An 18,870-nucleotide genomic window follows, 5' to 3' on the forward strand; every position below is an offset into this window, starting at 1 on the left:
ATGAAAAACATATTCAGCATGAAATTGATTTTTTTAGGAAGAAAAGCATGGCCTGACTTTTTGAACACTTAGGCCGACTATTCTACTGTATTTTAATGTTGTACAAAATGAAGGTAGTTGGAGGGTGAATATTTTTTAAAGTTGCTACTTGGTGTAAAAGATTTGAGATGCACTGGTCTAAAAAAAAAAAATAAAACTTTGTGTTTTGGTTTATATAAAACTTTGGTAGCATCTTGAAGTGCTATGCATTATTGTGAATTAAGGGGCGGAGCTTCATCTAGTCAGGCCTTGTTTAGTAAGAAAAAAAAAGTGTTTGGAAATTCCTGTCAGGCTCAATCAAATAATTCATTTTTTTATGAAATAATTCAAATATCGCAATGAAACTAGACGGATTACCTGCATCCACATCATTGGGCCAACCACTGGACTGCGAGCTGCTGCCAGCTGCCGGCGAGCGGCCCGAGTAGAAGACGTCATCCACCGGGCTCTCCATCTCACTGTCGTCAATGGACTTGCGCTTGTTAGAGCTGAGAAGGAAGATGGAGATTATTTGATTCTTCATTGTGCTCAAGAACTTGGCCTTGCAGTGGTTAAATACAGTATAGATGACCTACATTCAAGTTCAACTCTATTACATTTCATGCCACGGAGGACTATAAGTAATACGAGACGGGATTTTTACTCAACATGCTGAATCAACTTTCAACCTAGCACGAAAAAGCAAACACACAATGTTATGTGATGCCGAGATACATTCTGCATGTGATTGCACATTCTTATACACTCACACATCTGTGAACAATAAAATACAAGGGGCAGAAAGCATTGAAGCGCTTCAAATTGTGTGCTTGGATTTTGTGCGAGTGTGATGAAGGGATCTGTGTTACATTAGTATCAAGGGAGATATGCAGCGATGAGTGTACCTCCGTGGGAGACTTGCATAAAGCTCCATTTCAGTCCTGCAGCGTAAGACGAGCGAGGAAAAACAGACACCCAAACATCAGACAGAATGACGGATGTATCGGTTGGTCAAATGAAAGGAAATGAGAGGGATTAGTGATGAAGGAAGGAAGGAAGAACGAGGGGGAGGAGAAAGCACAATCAGAAAGCAGAAGAAGCTTAAGCACAAGAGTAGAATTCAGTAGTTAAACAATTAGGAAATGAGGAGTGTTAATATAAAGGGTCACCGTTGAGGGTGTTTGTGTTTGTGTCTACAGACTGATCCAAATTTTAGGTACATGTGCACAATCGAATGAAATTTAATAATATAATATAATAATAAAAAATAACATAATTTAAAAAATAATATAATATGAATACATAATAATATAATATATTAATATAAAAATATAATGATAAAATAAATAAACATACCAAACTATTTTTACACAAACAAAAGAAACAATAAAAAAATTAATTGGCCAATTAAAAAAAGAAATATATCCCGGGCGGTCATATAATTTGCTTTTCTCATATTTACCTATACTGAGCATATTTTTTAGTACAGATGGCTTCTCATTAGATTGTGCCGACAATATTAAAACTGTCAAGTTTATAATACTCTATGATTGAGTACCTGGTGGAAGGAGTGGAGGTGATGGAGCGTCGTCCCAGGGTGACCTGGTTGATGTTGTAGTATCCAGGGCTGTCCAGGTCAGCCAGAGAGAAGCTGGGGCCGGTCGCCGTAGCGACAGGGGCTGGATAGAGAAATTGATTTTAAAATCACAAAAGCAAAACTGATACACTTGCTAAATATATATTATACATATTAATTGTTTGCTTTCTAATTTAAATGTGCGGGTGTGCTAATATTAGCTTTTTTTATTGTAGCACTCAGTTCAAAAGTGTGGCTGGCCAACCAGGAAAAGGAATGGAACAAGTTATATCAAGTTTTGGACGGACATATGAAACGAATTAGTGAGCTCAAGCAAAAATTGTAATTTATGTCATAAAATGTGCATTACTCCCCCCTTGCAAATTTTTACCAGTTGTAAAGAGAGCTGCTGCTGTGCTTAACTTAGCTGCAAGGCTGTCTCACTGAATACAAGCAGCAGTGCAACAAATGATAGGAACTGTGCGACTTTTTGGAGAGATTGACAGGGTGAATTATAGTCATGACTCACTCTGTGACACGCGGACCAGCTCGGCTACGTTCCACACCCCTGAAGTCACAAAGCAGTCCTGGAAACTCAAGTGGCCTGTGTAAAAAAAAACAGAGTGAGGGCTGCGTGGCACATGTTGTAGATATGGACGTACACACACATACTGTGTTTTACTTTACATGAGCACGCTGGGGTAAAGTGCAAAAGGGTTGACACGAGGCTGGTGTCATACAGTGCGAACATGTGTTTTCTATAAGGTTCAGGAGGCCTTTTGGTTCCAATATGTTTTCTTTTTCTCTTTTGACAGTTCAGCACGCACACACACAGCAATTAGGCTAAACGTGACTTAAGAATGCATCATTTTAGCCGCATTAAAACAAAATGAATAATTAATCGCTCTTATCATTTTTAATTGTGTAACCACAGAAGCAGTAAAACCAGTGCAAATCACTGTAACCATTGTAATTATTTCTCCTTTCCACCCATAACATTTTTGTTCAACTGATTTCTGCAGTTTTTTTTAGTGGACCACAATGATATTAAAAGTATGTTATGCTACAATTGGGGGCCAAATAATGATGGGATGCTATAAAGTTCTTACGTATAGCTATCAAATTCTAAACCGGCCAGATTGCGTGCAAAAGATGATCACTGACGGTGTTATAAAGTGAAGTCGCAAGTATGTCGCAATTCAGTTTAGGATTTAGTAGCAGTCGAAAACAACACTTCTCTTTTCATTTGTATGTTTCACCGACAGACAGGAGGTATAATTTACTTTTAAGACACTGTGGTGAGTACAAATATACAGCGGTGAATACATGTTAAGTGTCCGAAGAAAGAAGCCAAGCCAATAAATACACACGCTAAACACAATCAAGATTTGTCAGCGTTACAAAAGAAAAGTCACATCTTGAAATAAACACTGTCTGATTGTATGTCTTTAGTGTGCCGCAAAGGTTGTAAAAGCAAGTCACTAACACTAATGTTAGCATTGTGGCAAGTCGCTAAAAGAACTAGTATAACTAAAAATGTATTGCGTTCGAGCATATTTTTCAAAAAGTACATTCGTAGAGGTCAAGTGTGCTCGTGTCAAGTATTTTATTCCCTCTTAATACAAAACTGTACAGTCCTATCTTCTGCTAACAGTCATTTAGTTTATTTTATTAATTGTGTTTTATAAGATCTTTGCAATCTTCTGGTCACTTCTTCATCCCGACATTCGATTTTCCCATCGCAACCAATCCTATATGTAATGAGGCTCATTTCACTCCATCCCTCCATTCCACTTCTCCGTTCCTTACTTTGTTTATCTCCTCACTACAAGCCCCTTCCTCATTTCCCTTCTGCTCCCCATTCAGTCAAGCAATGTCAGGGTTAACCACAACGGCGACGGCGTATGAGGTCAGTGCTAAGCTCTGCAGCGGCCATGTGGTTCCCATCTTCTAATAACGTCAGTGTGATTTATGAGTGGCCCACCGCAATCCCCACACTACGGTACCATCAGCTTTCCTTAGCATAATAAACCTCGCCAAATTCTGTTGGGACACACTTGCTCTCAGAGAGGCCTCTATGTCCAGTAGGTGTAGTACATGCACAAGTGTGTGTTGGTGTCTATACTGGGCCCCCCGGCGCTGACAGCCATTTGAAACCATTTATGCAAGTATGTGCAAGTCCCTAAATTGTGAGATCAGTGTATAAATGCATCGTTACCATTTGGCGGGGGTTTGACATCTGTCTCTCCTTGCTGGTTTGAGTTGTCTGATTGTCCTGATTGTTCTGAAACATGACAAAAGTGAAAGAGTCAAGGTTATTCAGGTGGACGGGTGTCTGAAAGCAATCCAAGCCTCGAGGAATTTCATGCCAGAAATAAGTCATATATGTTGCGATCGGTTATTTTCAGAATTTATGGAAAGGACCAGGTGATGTTTTAGCTTTAATAACCAAATTTGTAATTATAGACCACAAATTATGCATACAGTAGAGTAATTCAGTGCTTCAACAAATAGTAGGCTTTGGAAATTTTTCAAACCTGTTTTAGAGTAAACTTTCTACTGAGAATCAAGCGTTAGTTCATTTTACGTCGACTCTCATAAAAAAAGCAAATTATATCCTAAGATATTAAACCACATTTACAATAAAATGTGCCAGTGCTCATTATCCTCTTTATAGTCTGTTTAAAATGTTTTTTTTTCCTTTTCCTACCCACAGTATTATTATAGTCCGGTCCCAGAGCGATGTTAAGGTGAAGTCTCCCCAGAGGTAATTTGTCAGTCAAGGTCTAATTGTGACATTTTGAGGAATGTTTAGATTGTTTTTACTAGTTTCGCAAAAGGTCTGGGTCATCGTAAGTTATTTGCGGTCTCCAAAAAAAAAAATCTTGGCTTCCTTCATGCTGGTATCTAAGATGAAGGGTGATAGTAAAAATGTACTTTTTTTTTGGGCTTGTGGGAATTTGTCTGGAGTGTATCGTTGTGTGTTTATGTGAACTTGTATCGGGACAAGCAGGCAGGCAGAGAGTTGCCTGCTTCAGCTCAGTTTGTTTGGACTACTTAAAGCAGCCTTGTGGAGCTTTATGGTCTGTACCATTCAAGCCCATTAGCACACAGAGTTGTGGCATTGAGGCCTTCCAGGGCCAAGAGGGGAACATTTGGCCCGGACCAGAATACGGCTCCTTGCAGCCGCTACTCTGCTCCTGAATGTCAAAGTCCTCAAAGCCTAGTGATTTTGATCTTGGGTGGCACTGAAGCTTTGCTTGCCAGCTCACTGCAGCACCATTCGTGGTGGCTACCCATCAACACACAACGAGGGGGGGAAAAAAACAATTATAATCACCCAGGGAGACATTTTTGATATTTTGACCACTATGCCCTCCTGGGGTCTACTTTTACAAAAAATTTCCTATTGCCCGCCTGTGTTTTTCTTTATCTATCATACTGTCGCTCTACAGCATCCTGGCAGCCATCTTAGCGCTTGGCAGCCATCTTAGGTTTGGCGGTACTCATGCATTCCTGCTAGCTGACGGCACCCCCAAACCAACACACACATCCACACAGAGGCACACACACATACACGTGCGTGCCGTTTTTTGTTTCACACAGACCCAATGGTCTTAAAGATAAAACAAAAAAAAATGACAGCGTATATGTATTGTTAATGGAGTGCGGCGGGATACTAGACCGCGGTCCTACGAGGCCCATGTTGCCGTAAAAGTTTAATGAAACTTAATGTCCAGCAAACTCATATCGTGTTATGAAGGAACGGTCGAGATTATTTTAGAAAAAAAACAAACTTCAATGGTAATCATTACAATGACAAACATTAAATTTACAACCTTCCTGCTTGGTAAAAAAAATAAAAAAATCCACCAATAAAAAAATAACAAAGGAACTGTCATTATCTGCCAAAGAAGTTTCTAATAACTTGCTCCCCCTAATGCACAGGTATCAAATTCAGATTTTACTATGTGCACACCTTGGAAAGATGCAAAGGGGCCTCATAGGGGCCGATTGTGTCGAGACTCTCATCTGTCAATATGAACAATGTGCCTATGTATTGTGATGAGCACCTTGCTCCAGCTGATGCTCTTTAGACCCTTGCCAAAAAACATCTCCAACCCACAGGCCCTATTCACCTATACACACACACACACGTTGAAATTCTCTCATACACAACATAGATTCATTTCCTTGCAAAAAAAAAAAATGCTATTACACACTCACATATTGAAATACAGATGAATCAGCCTTATCTAGTGCACACAGTCGCCCCAAGGCCCCTTTGGTAATGCCCCTCCAAAGATAATACACAAACACACAAATACAGCATGTTATCACACTTAGCACACACATTATGTTGCCCGGTCAAAGCAGTGTACTCCCACTGATACACTCCTCACACTTGTAAACAAAAGGTTAACTGTGACATTTTTTATTTGGCAAATTCTATACATGTATAGGTGAAAACTATAGGTGAAAAAAAAAGGATTTATTTTGAGTCACTCAATGATGCAGAAGCGCAAGGCTAAATCATTAAGAGCCACTTGAACTTGTGAAAAATAAACACGCAGTCACTCATGTGCAGCCATTGTTAGCACTAATGGAGGCATTTAGAGTGTACGTATTCATACAGGATGCAAGTGCTGACGAACAAATGGCCTTTCTTTTTTTTTTTTCCACTAAAGGTTTTCTTGAGTGCTCAAGCAAACACTCAAGTAAACATTGCGCCTTGACGGCTACCTTTTTTTTTTTTTTTTTTTGACCAAAGCGATCAAGGAAAAGAAATTTCTATCGTACGTTGATTTAAATTTATATGATATTTAGCGCTAAAATTGTGTTTTGGCTCTTGACAATATTGAAACTGTTTTTAGTTTTGCTAAAAGCCACACAAGTGCTGTTAGCTTCTTAATCAACAATAAAGGTGCTGCCAAATAAATTCAAAAAGTAAAATGAATCGGCCATTCAGGTGTCCAGCTAAAACTAAGACATTATACAAATGGTAAGATGTGAATTCATTCAAGGATGACCTCATGACCCTTTGGAGCCTTTCCCCAAATGGTTGTTATTCCTAAACTCGGTGGCTGTATCGTAGTGATTTAAAAAAAAATTGACATCAGTGAGATACAAGAAGCCTCAAGTACTCCAATACAAACATGGAAACAAGCCACTGCTCCGTTGTGACTGTCAACTTTTGGTTTTGAGTACAGTGTCATTTAGGGCGAGCTGCGCAGATGCAGACACGGTTCACTTCACAGTCAAATGATAGAGGCCTCCACCTCCGACTGCTTGAAAGCTCTGCGGACAAGTCCACCACTGTTCTCACCCACTTCATCTCTGTCTTCCTTCTGCCACTCTTTTTGGGCTAGCTATTCATCTGTCTAGATGAGTTATGGCAAGTAGCAATGCTGGTCCAAAGCCTGTCATTCCAGCTCCAGTGTGCGGGTACCGGCAACAGCTCAGTATCAGACTCTGGGTAAATGTGGGAATTCACTTGTGGTGGTGTGTCCACACATCTATGGCCAGATGTGATGGAAAGTTTCAAGCACAAATGGGAATTTAGTATGCATTGGATTAAGCAAGCCGATTCCCAGGACAAGTGCATTGAGATAGAATAGGGAGAATAATAATTGAAAATTCTGAATTTGGCAGCTTTGAAAACCCCAACAATGACTCTCAATTTGAAAGATGCTATCAAAATTAACCGATTAATCGTCAACTAATCGATTATCATATTAATTGAGTAATTCAAATCGTATTTTTCACTTTAGGATGTTCCAAATTCTTTCATGTCAGCCTCTCAACAGCAATTATTCATCATTATTTATATTTATTCATTTCCCCCCAAATATTTAATAACGACGGCTCTAATTGTGACACACAAAGTTTGCAGTGGAGTGAATCAAAAAACCCAAGGTATGTTTTTAAAATCTTGGCACTTGCTAATCAAAGGGAATCATGCAGAAAGATTATTTCCCACGTAAAGTGAAAACTTTGACTCCTGCATTGGATCGCACTCAATTCTGCAAGTGTACTTAATGTAATGGTTAATAAGTGCTCAGCGTCACATTTATGTCTATGTGCCCCCCCCCTCCACACTATTTTTTCAATTTTCTCAGCAGCCTCTTGAACCCCCCCCATCTACTCGCCTCTGGATAAAGAAACCCAAGCAGCCTCCCCAATTGGGTTTCGCTTAAGAGGTTTATCAGTATGTTGCTAAACATTCTGACCCTTTTTTTAAATCTTTAATGCGCTTAAAATGTTCCAAACCCTCCTAATCCCCACGGCTATCCCACACAGATGTTCACTCGGCTCTTTTATTGGACTTCATTTCAACATCTTTTTTTCCTTCTCCTCCTCCTACACCTCCTCCTTCACCCACTCCACATCCACATGTTCTACCTCTTCCCTTGCCTCCTCTGGTTTGTAGTTTAGGAAAGTTTAGGATGATACTTTTTTTTCTTGGCTGCCATCTTCCAGCAATCTCAATCAAGTTAAGCATGGTGTATTTAATTTTTTTTTTTTTAAATTGTCCAAAAATTCTCCTCTAGCATTGGAATTCAATGTTATCTTTAAATGTCATCATTGAGATTATCTTATTAAGATAGCATTGGATGTGAGCTACTTTGTGGTAATTGCCGACAAAGCCGTCGAGGCATATTCGTTATCCGTTTTGGCAATGGTATGATATTTTGTGGTCTTTTTTTTTTGTCACATCTGGAGGACGAGAGGATGCTGAAGCTGGGTCGCTGGCAAACTTCTAATACGACACTATTAAAAAGATTACAGTCTGTACTGATGGCTGATTTAGTATTTAGTGTGCTTACAAATGAAGACGAAGCCTTCGGAAATTTTGGGAATAACACCGGGATTTTCTGATTTAGGATGGATTTCCCCCTCGTACTATTTTAGGGGCTTTCCTTGAAAGTTATTTTGGCCACCACTCCCTAACTATTAAACCAGCAGCTCCACACCGAAACATTTCCCGAAGTTAAAGGAAACAAAGTGGCACTTACCGACACCAAAACGATCATTTTATTGCTGTCGAATGAACACGAGGACATTTTTATGAAGTCCTTTGAATGGTTGGTATGACATTATATGTGACAAGACAACACCAGGCGATTAATTGTGAAACGCGTTTCGCTGCAAGTGTGACTGTGTGGGGGTGTGAGGCTAAAAATATGGCGCGTGATTTTACAAGGATGTGATATTGTGTCTCATGATATATGTTAAAGGAAAAAAAAATATCTGGCGAGCACATGTTGAGGCACAGTTGGAGATAAGCATGTAAACATCTGTGACTGAGCGTGTGGGAGGGAGACAGTGATTTTTTTTTTTCTTTATAGCACACAAGCATGTATGCATGCTCTTTAGTAGCCTGTGTTTCACATGGGACGATGTTCCCTTTCTTTCGGAACATGTATGAGTATGTGCACGTGCACGCCGTAGCCTGAGCCCTGTGCCAGCAAGAAGCAGGTGTGGGGAGGCAGCCCTTGCATTGCCCGTTGCCCATCTGCGTGGCCGTCTGTGTGCCGCCTGCGCCCTCCCAGTGCCAATGCCACAGAGTGGTGAGGCGGGCGGGCGGGCGAAGGGGGGTGAGAAGGGCCTAAAGGGAATCAACCATGGGAGAGAGACGAGGGCAAGGGATGGAAAGATGGAGGGCTGAGTGGAGGGGGTGGCTGGCTGGCTGCCCGTGAATACCCCCCCCTCCACCTCGACACACACACACTGTTTCTTTTATCTTTTATCTGTGCCTATGCTGATGAGCTGTGATGTACAGGGGAAGCTGGACAAGGGGAAGGAAAGGGGGGGGGGCGACGTCTGCTTGTTCTCATGGCTTTCTGCATAACATTGATGGATATAATCAAGCTTGGCTTATATGGAGCATTGAGAAGATGTATTATTTTCAAGTATTTTCTCCCTAGAGAAACATTGGACTTTTTTTTTCTTCCTCCTGCAGAACTGCTTAAGCTACTCTACCATATGAGATGAGGATGTAGTTCTGTCGTTTGGCCAGCAGATGTCCTATGTTAGCAACGGGACACATGGCAGAGACATGGTAAATAAATCTACCTCCACAAGATAAATTGTGGGAGAGATTTAAGGAGGGAGGTGGAGTTTTTTTTTTTTTTTTTTTTTTACTTTGGCATATTTCATTTCATCAGATCAAATATTTGAGGCGCCAAAAATCTCTCGGAACTCAAATATGCAAGAGCAAAGAGCAAGTGTTTGTCAAATTTGACATATTCAACTTAGATTTCCATTCAAACTACCTTGGTATTATTTTAGGATTTTTGTGTTCCTGAATACTTCTCAGAAGTCTTGCAGAATAAGAATCGGAGATGACAAACACAGTATATTTGTACAGTATATGTTCCATGGAGAAACCGAGGTTGAAAGCTAAAAACGTGTCAGTGTACGTGCATGTGTTTTTATGCGGGCCATGGTCTGGGCAGAAGTGGAAAAGAAGATCATGTGATGCCAGGCTTTGCCAGGGAATGTGGGGAGAGAGGCTGAGAATGAAGGGGGAGGGAGACAGTGAGAAAAAAAAATGGCGGCAGAAAAAGAGGGAGTAGAGACAGACAGTATAGAGAAGTAGAGACAAGAAAAAGAGGAGTGAATGAGAGAGGAAGAAAAGAGGGTGGCTGGGGTGGGGGGGTATTGTGAGAGCTGTGGGAACATTTTGCCCCGCCAAGAGAGACGACGAGAGAAGGAGAGAGGATAAAAGAAGGAATGAGAAAGAAAGAGACTTGTTGGCAGAGCAGTGGAGGAGAGCAGGGGGTGAAGGGTGGATGGATGGATGGTTGGGGTGGGGGGGTTGAAGCAGTTTAGTGTGGGCACCAGCTCGCACGCAGCCATTCAATCAGTGGCATAACATTAAGGGCCAAAGAAACACAAATGCTTTTTTTTTTTTTTTACTTCCCAGTAGATGCAAAAGCGTCATCCCTCACATATTAGCAAAATATCAAAAGAAATCACAATTTTCAGGCTTCCCTATCTAATCCAACCTGAACCAGAAAACACTAGCTATTTATTTCTGGGTTTGTGAACTAAGCAAATAAACACTCCCAACTCTATCTGGAGCTTGGAGGACATCTTTAACGAGGGCTGTAAAAGTCCACAGAAACACAAAGTAGGCCTGTAAAAAATAATGTGGGCGCCGCATAAATGCTCATTTGGACTAATGAATTGGGAGAGCAATGAGTGGCTGCAAATCCTCCCTTCTCGATTAAGATAGAGGCAAAATATCTCATAGGCATCATTTGAAAGTAAGTCAGCCTGACTATTGCTTTCCATCTTCTCAGATGTCTTTCATAATAATTTAATAATACATTTTATCTAGTGGCGTCAGCACTAGAATTGTTAAATACTCATACTGGTATCGATCTGAAAAGAGGAAAAAAAAATTTACTAAATCATCAGATTTTGACTTGTGGGCTCAAAATTGCATGAGTGGCAGACCCTGATCCATAGCACTATAGTGAGACACAAAGAGTGGATGAACATCCAGCTGTACCAGCAAAGACGGCATGTAATCAGCATACATCCTCCAGAAATGGTGGGGGCTTTCCAAAAAAAAAAAAAAGGAAAGCAGTCCAAAAGCAGTGATTCTGGGAAAAGGAACCGCCACATCTGCATACCTACAGCATGAACTGATGTTATATTATCTCAGCAGTAAGAGGGAGAGTGGGTGAGAATGACAGAGATAGACAGGAAAGAGAAGATGAGGCCTGAGAAAAAAAAAAAAAAAGCAACTGAAATGAGGGCACAGATAGACCGGCAACCTTTGACCACCAGCTGTCTGGAAGTCAGCGCCCGACCGCATTTGTCAGTCTGTGTCCCCACATGAACCCGGTCCAAGTGTCAGTGGCTCCCATCACAGGCCAGCGTTTGTGTGGTTTGCCTGCGTGTGGCTGCGTACTGCCGCGTTGCGAGCGTCGCTGTGTTTATGTGTGGGAGCTGTCGGCTATGTGTGTCAAAGCTGGCTTTATCTCTCAGGCAGATAAGGTAAGTAAACAGCTGCCCCCAGGCTTCCTGTCTCTGGCATGCTAGCCAGCCTGCAAGCTGTTCATGCTAGAAGCCTCCTGCTCTCACCACATGTTCCCTCAGTGTCAGGTCCGGGCCACGGGAGGAAAGAGTCAAGCAAGTCCCCGGGCTTTACCTCTCCATCTTACAGCCAAAAAGCTAATTTAGAAACAATAAATTCAGTCTGTATGAATTTGCCGATTAATCGGCAACTATTTTATTTCCCTTTCATATATCGGCCTAAAAAAAAAATATTGGGCGAGCCCGAGACGTAAGCAGACGCAAGTTGAATCAAAAGGCTTGTTACACATGTTGCACGTTGAGGATTGGCCTAGTTCGGACAGCTTAAGGCTTCACTACCGGTCAAGCTGATTGGAGATTTATTCGTACATCTATCAATCCATCTATTAACTTATTAACCAAGATAAAACCTTCCTTCCACCCACTCATCAGAATCCAAGCAATCCACTGCCAAATCCACTTAACGAGTTTAGGGCACCTAATGCGGATAAACGTATTGATTATAAGGCCTTGCGATCTGAGCAGAAGGACAAATGAAAACCAAAAAGTGCGTGTTAACATCAGATCAAATCTAAGGGAGCTTAGGGAAAAGTGCATGCAAGAATGATAAATAGGTAGTTTGAATATCCATACAGTCTCCCAAAACATATTCGTGTGTAAAATGGCCTCATGGAGAGTCACGAGGTCACCTCTGGGGCTAGCCTTAGATGTACCTTTGCCGTTTTTCATCGCTGTCTGAAAACAGAATGACATGCCCAAACTGGCTCCACTACATTTGAAATTTAAACCTGATGATGCAGCTCGAGCAACAACGGGTGATCATTTTGCAAGTAGGAAAAATAATTGTGTCAAAGTCGAGGCCCGGGGGCCATATCTGGCCCAGGCGAATAATTTTATGCGTCCCGTGCTGTGTTAATGTAATATAAAGCAATTATCCATTTATTTGGGTTGTACAGTCAAATATAAATCCTGGGTGGCCTGTGACAAAAATGAGTTTGAAACCACTCAAGTGTACTCACATCACCTCAACTTTTTTTGTGGGGTCTATTTTGACACGCATCACAATGCTCTGATGTCATATTTTCCTCTGCTGTTCAAAACTCGTCATGTTTAAATGTTTTGGAAATGTAGCATTAAGGGAAAAGTTTTTCATAAGGTTAACTGAGGCCCATGAAAACATTTGTGCCTCATTACGACCCATTTAATTTTCATCATCACATTTTTGTAATGTGCCTTCAACAAAGCAGAACTTCCTCTTAATATCCAGAATATCCTCTTAACTTTCCGGTGGCATTTTTTTTGTCCTTTTCTGTATTTGTGCACAACATTAGCGGACCACATATCAAACATTAGCACGACATAGTACAAGATGACGACTTAAACATATAATTTAGGCATGTGCGGTATGATTTCCTGTGGCCCGATGTTAAAACAGAGAAGATGCTCAAATTGAGGGACAGACCAGAGGAGCCTGCATCTGTTTGGCACGTATTCAGAGATGTCTGGCATTTCATACCGTGCCTCTGGGATCACTGGGGCTTGATCAGCCAGAAGTTTATGAAAAACAGAGGAAAGCAGGAATGAGCGGGAATGATGGAGCGGCAGTGAAACGAGAAGAATCAAACTACATGACATGCGAGCGCAGAAAATAGAGATAGCAGCGGAAGGAGGAGCTTCGGCCACTGAAACGAGAGCGGGAACCGCTGGAGATGATGATGTGGTGTTTTCCATTCGGCCTTTACGTGTGCGAGTATCTCCTGAGGCTCCCGAGTAGCCTTGAGGGCCCTGCTTGGATCTTCTAGTGAATTCAGGTGAACACTAAACTATTTTAAAGGGACTTTACATTTGTCTATTGGTGTGAAAGTGAATACACGTCCTTGAATGACGCAATTGTAGCATAGCTAATCACAGATTGTGCGTTTTGGAATCAATGACATCATCCAGACATCCTGTTATGTTGTGCTGGGGTAAGACAATGCAAAGTTTTATTGTGTGGTCCAAGAAGGATCATGATCATTATATCCCCCAAACCATGACCGTCACACTGAAATATTCTGCACATGCACATAAACGCATTGAAAAGTCATCGGGATGCAGAGAAAAAAAATCTATGGAGAAAGGCTACATGATATAACTATTCATAAAGAACAGAAAGAATTTAGAATTGACTGGACTCTGTCGGTCAAACCCTTTGACCCAACGAGAATTTAATAATCCCGACCCATCTGGTGTCATCTAAGGCAGGTCGAAGCACATCTTTTTTTCTATAGATTACACGACATGCAAGTATTAACCATCGTTTGATTAATGTGATGAAGTCCAAATATTTGAATGACCTCGTATATGATCTCTTTAGGTTTCAAGCGCCGATTGGACAAAATTTAAGGAGGTTTATTTTACGATGTCTGCTTGTCGCTCCTCTGCTGCAGAAGAATCGCTATAAACTGAGGCTTGTGTGCAACGTCAGCTGAAAAAAGTGCAGCCGATTCAAGTTATGTGTTGGGAAAGAGAGACTAAAGATAAGACAAGTAAACTATGACAACTGGACTTTTTTTAAAAAGTCACAAAGTCATTTTAAGGCACTTGAGATGAATGCAATCAAATTATCATGATTGCTTAAATGAGCTAAAAAATATTTGTTTACTCATTTTGCTTTACTAAAAAATAGCAAAAAAATAATAATAATAATACCCAGACTCTAGATACATTTCTAATTTTAAAGGAAGTTGAAAGTTGAAGAAACAATCCAAGAACAACTCAACAAACATTGCTGAGCCGCTTTTTCTTTCTTTTTTTTTTTTTTTTTTAAAGAACATGGAGCAGGATGAAATAGTGTTCCTGTCAGAGAGGAGGGAGAAGTTGAAATATGCTGAGTTTCTTTACACTAATGAAAAGCAGAAGATGCTAGCAATGGAAAAAGCATGAAGAAAGACCACGCTTACATGTGCTAAAGGCAGAGTGGGAGTGTTGGTTGTGTGGTGGTGGCCGAGTGGGGGGGGGCGGGGGGGCAGGCCGAGACAAACAAACAGACAACTACTGTCCAACAGCTGCACCGAAAAATCCGACAGCGGAGGTCAAGGGAAGTAAAGAACACAAATTGTGTAATTTGAATAATTATTGAAATCCTCAAAATTACAAAGCCCATTGATCAAACCAAACTGGCGTTATCAGTTATAAAAATAAACTTTCAAAACTTTGCCTAGACTTTGCCTGAACCGCTTCCTGATTTTAATCAGCCGCTCATCTTGTCCTCATCCCTTCCTCATCCCTCCATTGCGTGTGCAGTAAAAAAAAAAAAAAAAAAAAAACAGACATTGTTGACCATCTGAAAATGACAAGCGGCAGTCTCGGGCTCATCCCGTCCTCTCCTCCCGTGTCGTCTCCTCATGCGGGCCTAATCCCCTCCGGCTTTACATCTTAAAACTTTCCCCCCGCTAGCTCAGGACAAGACCCAAAGAGAAATTAAAAATGTGCCCTAAGACGCTGAAGAAGTCGGCTTTGGAAAGCGACATTAACCCCGTTGACATGACGCAGTCTATAAATGCGATGGCATCAGAGTCACCGTTGACTCCGCCCACAAATGCTTGTCTGCTTCATGTCATGCAAATTCCTGTCCTCAAGTCACACACTGGTTACCTCCATCTGTTTTTGCTCCACCAAAATTCTCTTCAAGTTACTGCTCAGCCTGTCTGTTGGGTGAGGCAAAAATTCTTTGCAGCAATTCAACTTCCCTCACTGGATCAAATCACAAAGAAAGGCCAGGTAGTTCATTACTTCAAATTTACGACCTGTCGGTTTGGCTTGCCTCGAGGAGGAATAAAATCAAGCTTTGGTTGGCGACGCCATCTAAGGCCAATCCCAAATTCCCTTTTTGCAAGTTAATATAAAGTCATATTAAATGTACGAAATATAATATAAAAAGGCTAAGTGTGCCAAGACCTCTGTACTTCTGAAACAACGCCACACATAAGAAAGTACGTGTACAAACTTGCAAAACAAAATGGCCGCTCGCCCTTTGTTTGGTAAAGTTTGTTGTGCCGCTTTGTTTTTTGTCTGTTTGAATCAATGCTGGATTGCATGGTTAGGCCGCCGCCGCAGGTTATATACTTCAATCTAAAATTTCAAAAGACGTGAGAGTCGTCTGGCCGCAGAGCTGCCAACTGAGCGTAACCTCATCTGGTCACTGCAACTGAACCGAGAGAAGGCCCTATTTTAAATGGATCAGGCTCCATACTAATACAAAAATAATGATGCTTCTCTGTATCAAGGCCTTCAAAGTGCTCATAGGGCCTTTGGGGATTTTCATCCATTTGAAAATATTTTTTAAGAGGCCCGATTGCCCCCAGCTCAGCGGCTCAGAGAGGCCTTAAAACCCTGCAGCTAAATCCTAGGGTTATGTAAGGTAAAGTCCTAAATCTCACCAAGCCTGATGTTACATATTACTGTAATTGCAAACCGGACAAAAAAAAAAAATAGGCTGGGGTGGGAGTGAAGACATTTGAAGAAAATTGACTTTGGGGACTGGTGAAAGGAGGAACCAAGAGGAAATGAAAAGAAGGAGGTGTGAGAGGATCGATGGAGTCGTGGAAAAAAGGAAGGGAGGAGTAAAAGAAGGGAACGAGGTTCGAGGTACCAACGCTCTCTCGCTCTTATGCTTTCATATGGTCTTCCCTTCAACACCGAAATGGGGCTTGCAGGAAATGTTTTCCTCTAGCCAAAAAACATGAAGCAAATGGAAATACAAACCTCTCTGAATTCATCATCTGTCCACCTGAACCTCCAGGGCCAGAATGAAACAGTCACACAGATCGCACGTGAATACAAATTCACACCATTGAGAACAATTACCACAAACTCACACTTGTTTTTCGCGTCTCAACACGTACTTTTTGTTTTATTTTTTTAAAGCGTGCATGTTTTAAGAGCACAGCATTTGCATGTATGAATCTAAAATGTGTGTGCAGGCGGATAAGGCATGTCGTGATCACATTGCATGATGCAAGGCCATGTCTAACGATGCAAACAGGCTTTGCAATTGTTTTTTTTTTTTTGGTAGAGACAGAGGCTTGAAACAGCTCGCAGCGTCGTGAAAGTAGGCGTTAAAAAAAATCTGTAAATATTAAAATTGCTGTTTTGTGGTAGCAAATTTGCATCTATTTAAAAAAAAATTACGTTGAATGTTGTCTTTAATTCAATTCCTTCTTATGACTAATTCCTGGTGAACTGTAAACAAAGATAGCATTTAGCATTAGCCAAAGTGTTAACAGTAACCAGATTGACTGGTTAGACAAATTACAAAACATTATTAATAATGCACCATTGAACCTGCCGCTTTATTTGTTTATTAATTTTTTTTTATTTGCCGTTATTTGACAGCACGACTAATTTGGTGCGCCTAACGTTCCGTGAAATACGGTACACATAGCGATGAGGAAACAGAAAAAAAAAAAGATTGTTTAAGACTACAAATTCCCTACTGAGCCATCCCCAAAACAGCACCCACATGGCCTTGCAGCTATGTAACCCAGTCTGTTGCTATGCCCATTAAACATCACAATGAAACCAAGCCGGTATTCCCACTGGCACCAGAGATTGAATTATACCTCACTGTGGATTAGAGTGCTGTCGGCAGGAAGGATAGAGGGATAGGGCCAAGACGAAGAAGAAGCTTAGGTTCAAGGAGGGGTGGCTAAATGCTGTAGATCATTCACATTGTCCGTGTCATTGGCCGCCACCCAAGTGGAGGCCAGTCAACAAAAGGGACTGTGAAAAAGCAGAGAGGCTTTCCTGTGCTGTGCTCGCTGTGTAATGTCAGGTAAAATGAGCTGCTGGGATATGCCGCCACGGCGTCGGGAGAAGTCGGGGATCAATGTAGCGTTGTGTCAGAAGGTAGGCATGCTACAAATGAGAGCGGACTAACAAAAGACAGAATCAACTTGTGAAGGTTTGGAGTCTTTTCAAGCCAAATTTCGACTCATTGGATTTCAAAGGCATCTGATAACTGTTTTGCTTAAGTTGTACAAGTTGAAGTTTTGCAGACTGTTTTGTTTGCAGAGTACGGTTTTTCTGACAGACAACAGGGGGCGCACATTACAATTTCCATCACACGGAGATCTGCGTCATAAAATACACCAAAAAGTGTATTATTCAGGGATGGGAAACTGGCAGCCCAAAATATGGATTAAAATTTTAAATTTTAAAATTTTCCATGAAAAATGGAGGGACTGAAATCCCCCCCAAACATTTTTTATAAATATTTAAAAAAAGAAAAATATGTGAATATATGAATCTACGAGTGCCAAACTACAATTAGACTATCGGTTTAAGTTGTAACACCACGATTCACCACTAGATGGCAGACATGTCTTTGGGGTGTGTTTTATACAGTTGTTTTTTGTGAGAAAATGTACAAAAAGAGTATCCCCACATGTGCCGCCGAGTCAGCCCCGCAAAGATAACCCATATGTCAGTCATCTCCACCCAAACGGCATCTTTGATTTCTTTCTATTGCTCCCAAAGAGAGTTTGACGTTGTCAAGGCATTGTGAATAGGATCAGAGAGTTCCAATGTACTCTGTCATTTCTCTGTCATCTCGTTTTCCTTCCAGCTCATCCTTTTACTGCATTTATGAGCCCCACATCTGTATCAGACATCATCCCCCTCAGTCAGGGGTCAAAAGATCATAAAAACCTTTTTGGATCAAATCGGCAGAACAACCGACTGTGATGTGGGATATTCTGCAGATGGAATTTCACGTAAGGGTTTTTTTTTGTTCACTTCAAATGCATATCATGAAATCTTAGCAGGGAGGCAGACAAAAAAATATATATAGATATTTCTGAAGGATGCTCTCCTTTATGGACATTCCATGTCACACTCCTAGGACAAAATGTTCTCGTACAATGCTGAGATTTGGTTTCTCAGTTAATCCATGTCATTGATAGTATAACGAGTTCACTCGCTTGACCTCGGATGTGTATTGTGATTAAGTGTAGTCTGCCTTTTGCCTAAAGTCATCTGGGATGGACTCCAACACCTCGCAACCTTGAACAGGATACGCGCTACAGAAAATGGATGCGCCGCTCGACAGTTAATCCATCAGTTGTTTGGCGTGAGATTCCCCTTTCCAACCTTCTGAATCTTCTTCAGAAGACACTTTGAGCAGTTCCAGGAGTGTTCCAGTGTTGGCCTACGTTAACGTCAATGACAAATCACAAGTGAGTTTG

General features: G+C 41.2%; 1 protein-coding gene across 17 annotated transcripts in view; it reads right to left on the reverse strand.

Moving 5' to 3' along the window:
- The window catches only part of nfixb (nuclear factor I/Xb), an 87,135-nt gene that overhangs the window by 17,062 nt on the left and 51,203 nt on the right, over nt 1-18,870 (reverse strand). For 10 of the 17 annotated variants that reach the window (XM_049743895.2, XM_049743892.2, XM_049743896.2 and 7 more), the window contains 5 exons: nt 3,813-3,878; nt 2,124-2,198; nt 1,577-1,697; nt 924-959; nt 397-527 (listed from right to left, as the gene is read on the reverse strand). In XM_049743895.2, coding sequence (XP_049599852.1) covers nt 397-527; nt 924-959; nt 1,577-1,697; nt 2,124-2,198; nt 3,813-3,878 — 429 coding nt within the window. The remainder of the gene's footprint in view (nt 1-396; nt 528-923; nt 960-1,576; nt 1,698-2,123; nt 2,199-3,812; nt 3,879-18,870) is intronic. The other 7 variants (XM_049743898.2, XM_049743907.2, XM_049743904.2 and 4 more) reach the window with 1 other exon arrangement.

The sequence above is a fragment of the Syngnathus scovelli genome, chromosome 16 (genome assembly GCF_024217435.2).
Source record: "Syngnathus scovelli strain Florida chromosome 16, RoL_Ssco_1.2, whole genome shotgun sequence".
In the NCBI taxonomy this organism is placed as follows: Eukaryota; Metazoa; Chordata; class Actinopteri; order Syngnathiformes; family Syngnathidae; genus Syngnathus; species Syngnathus scovelli.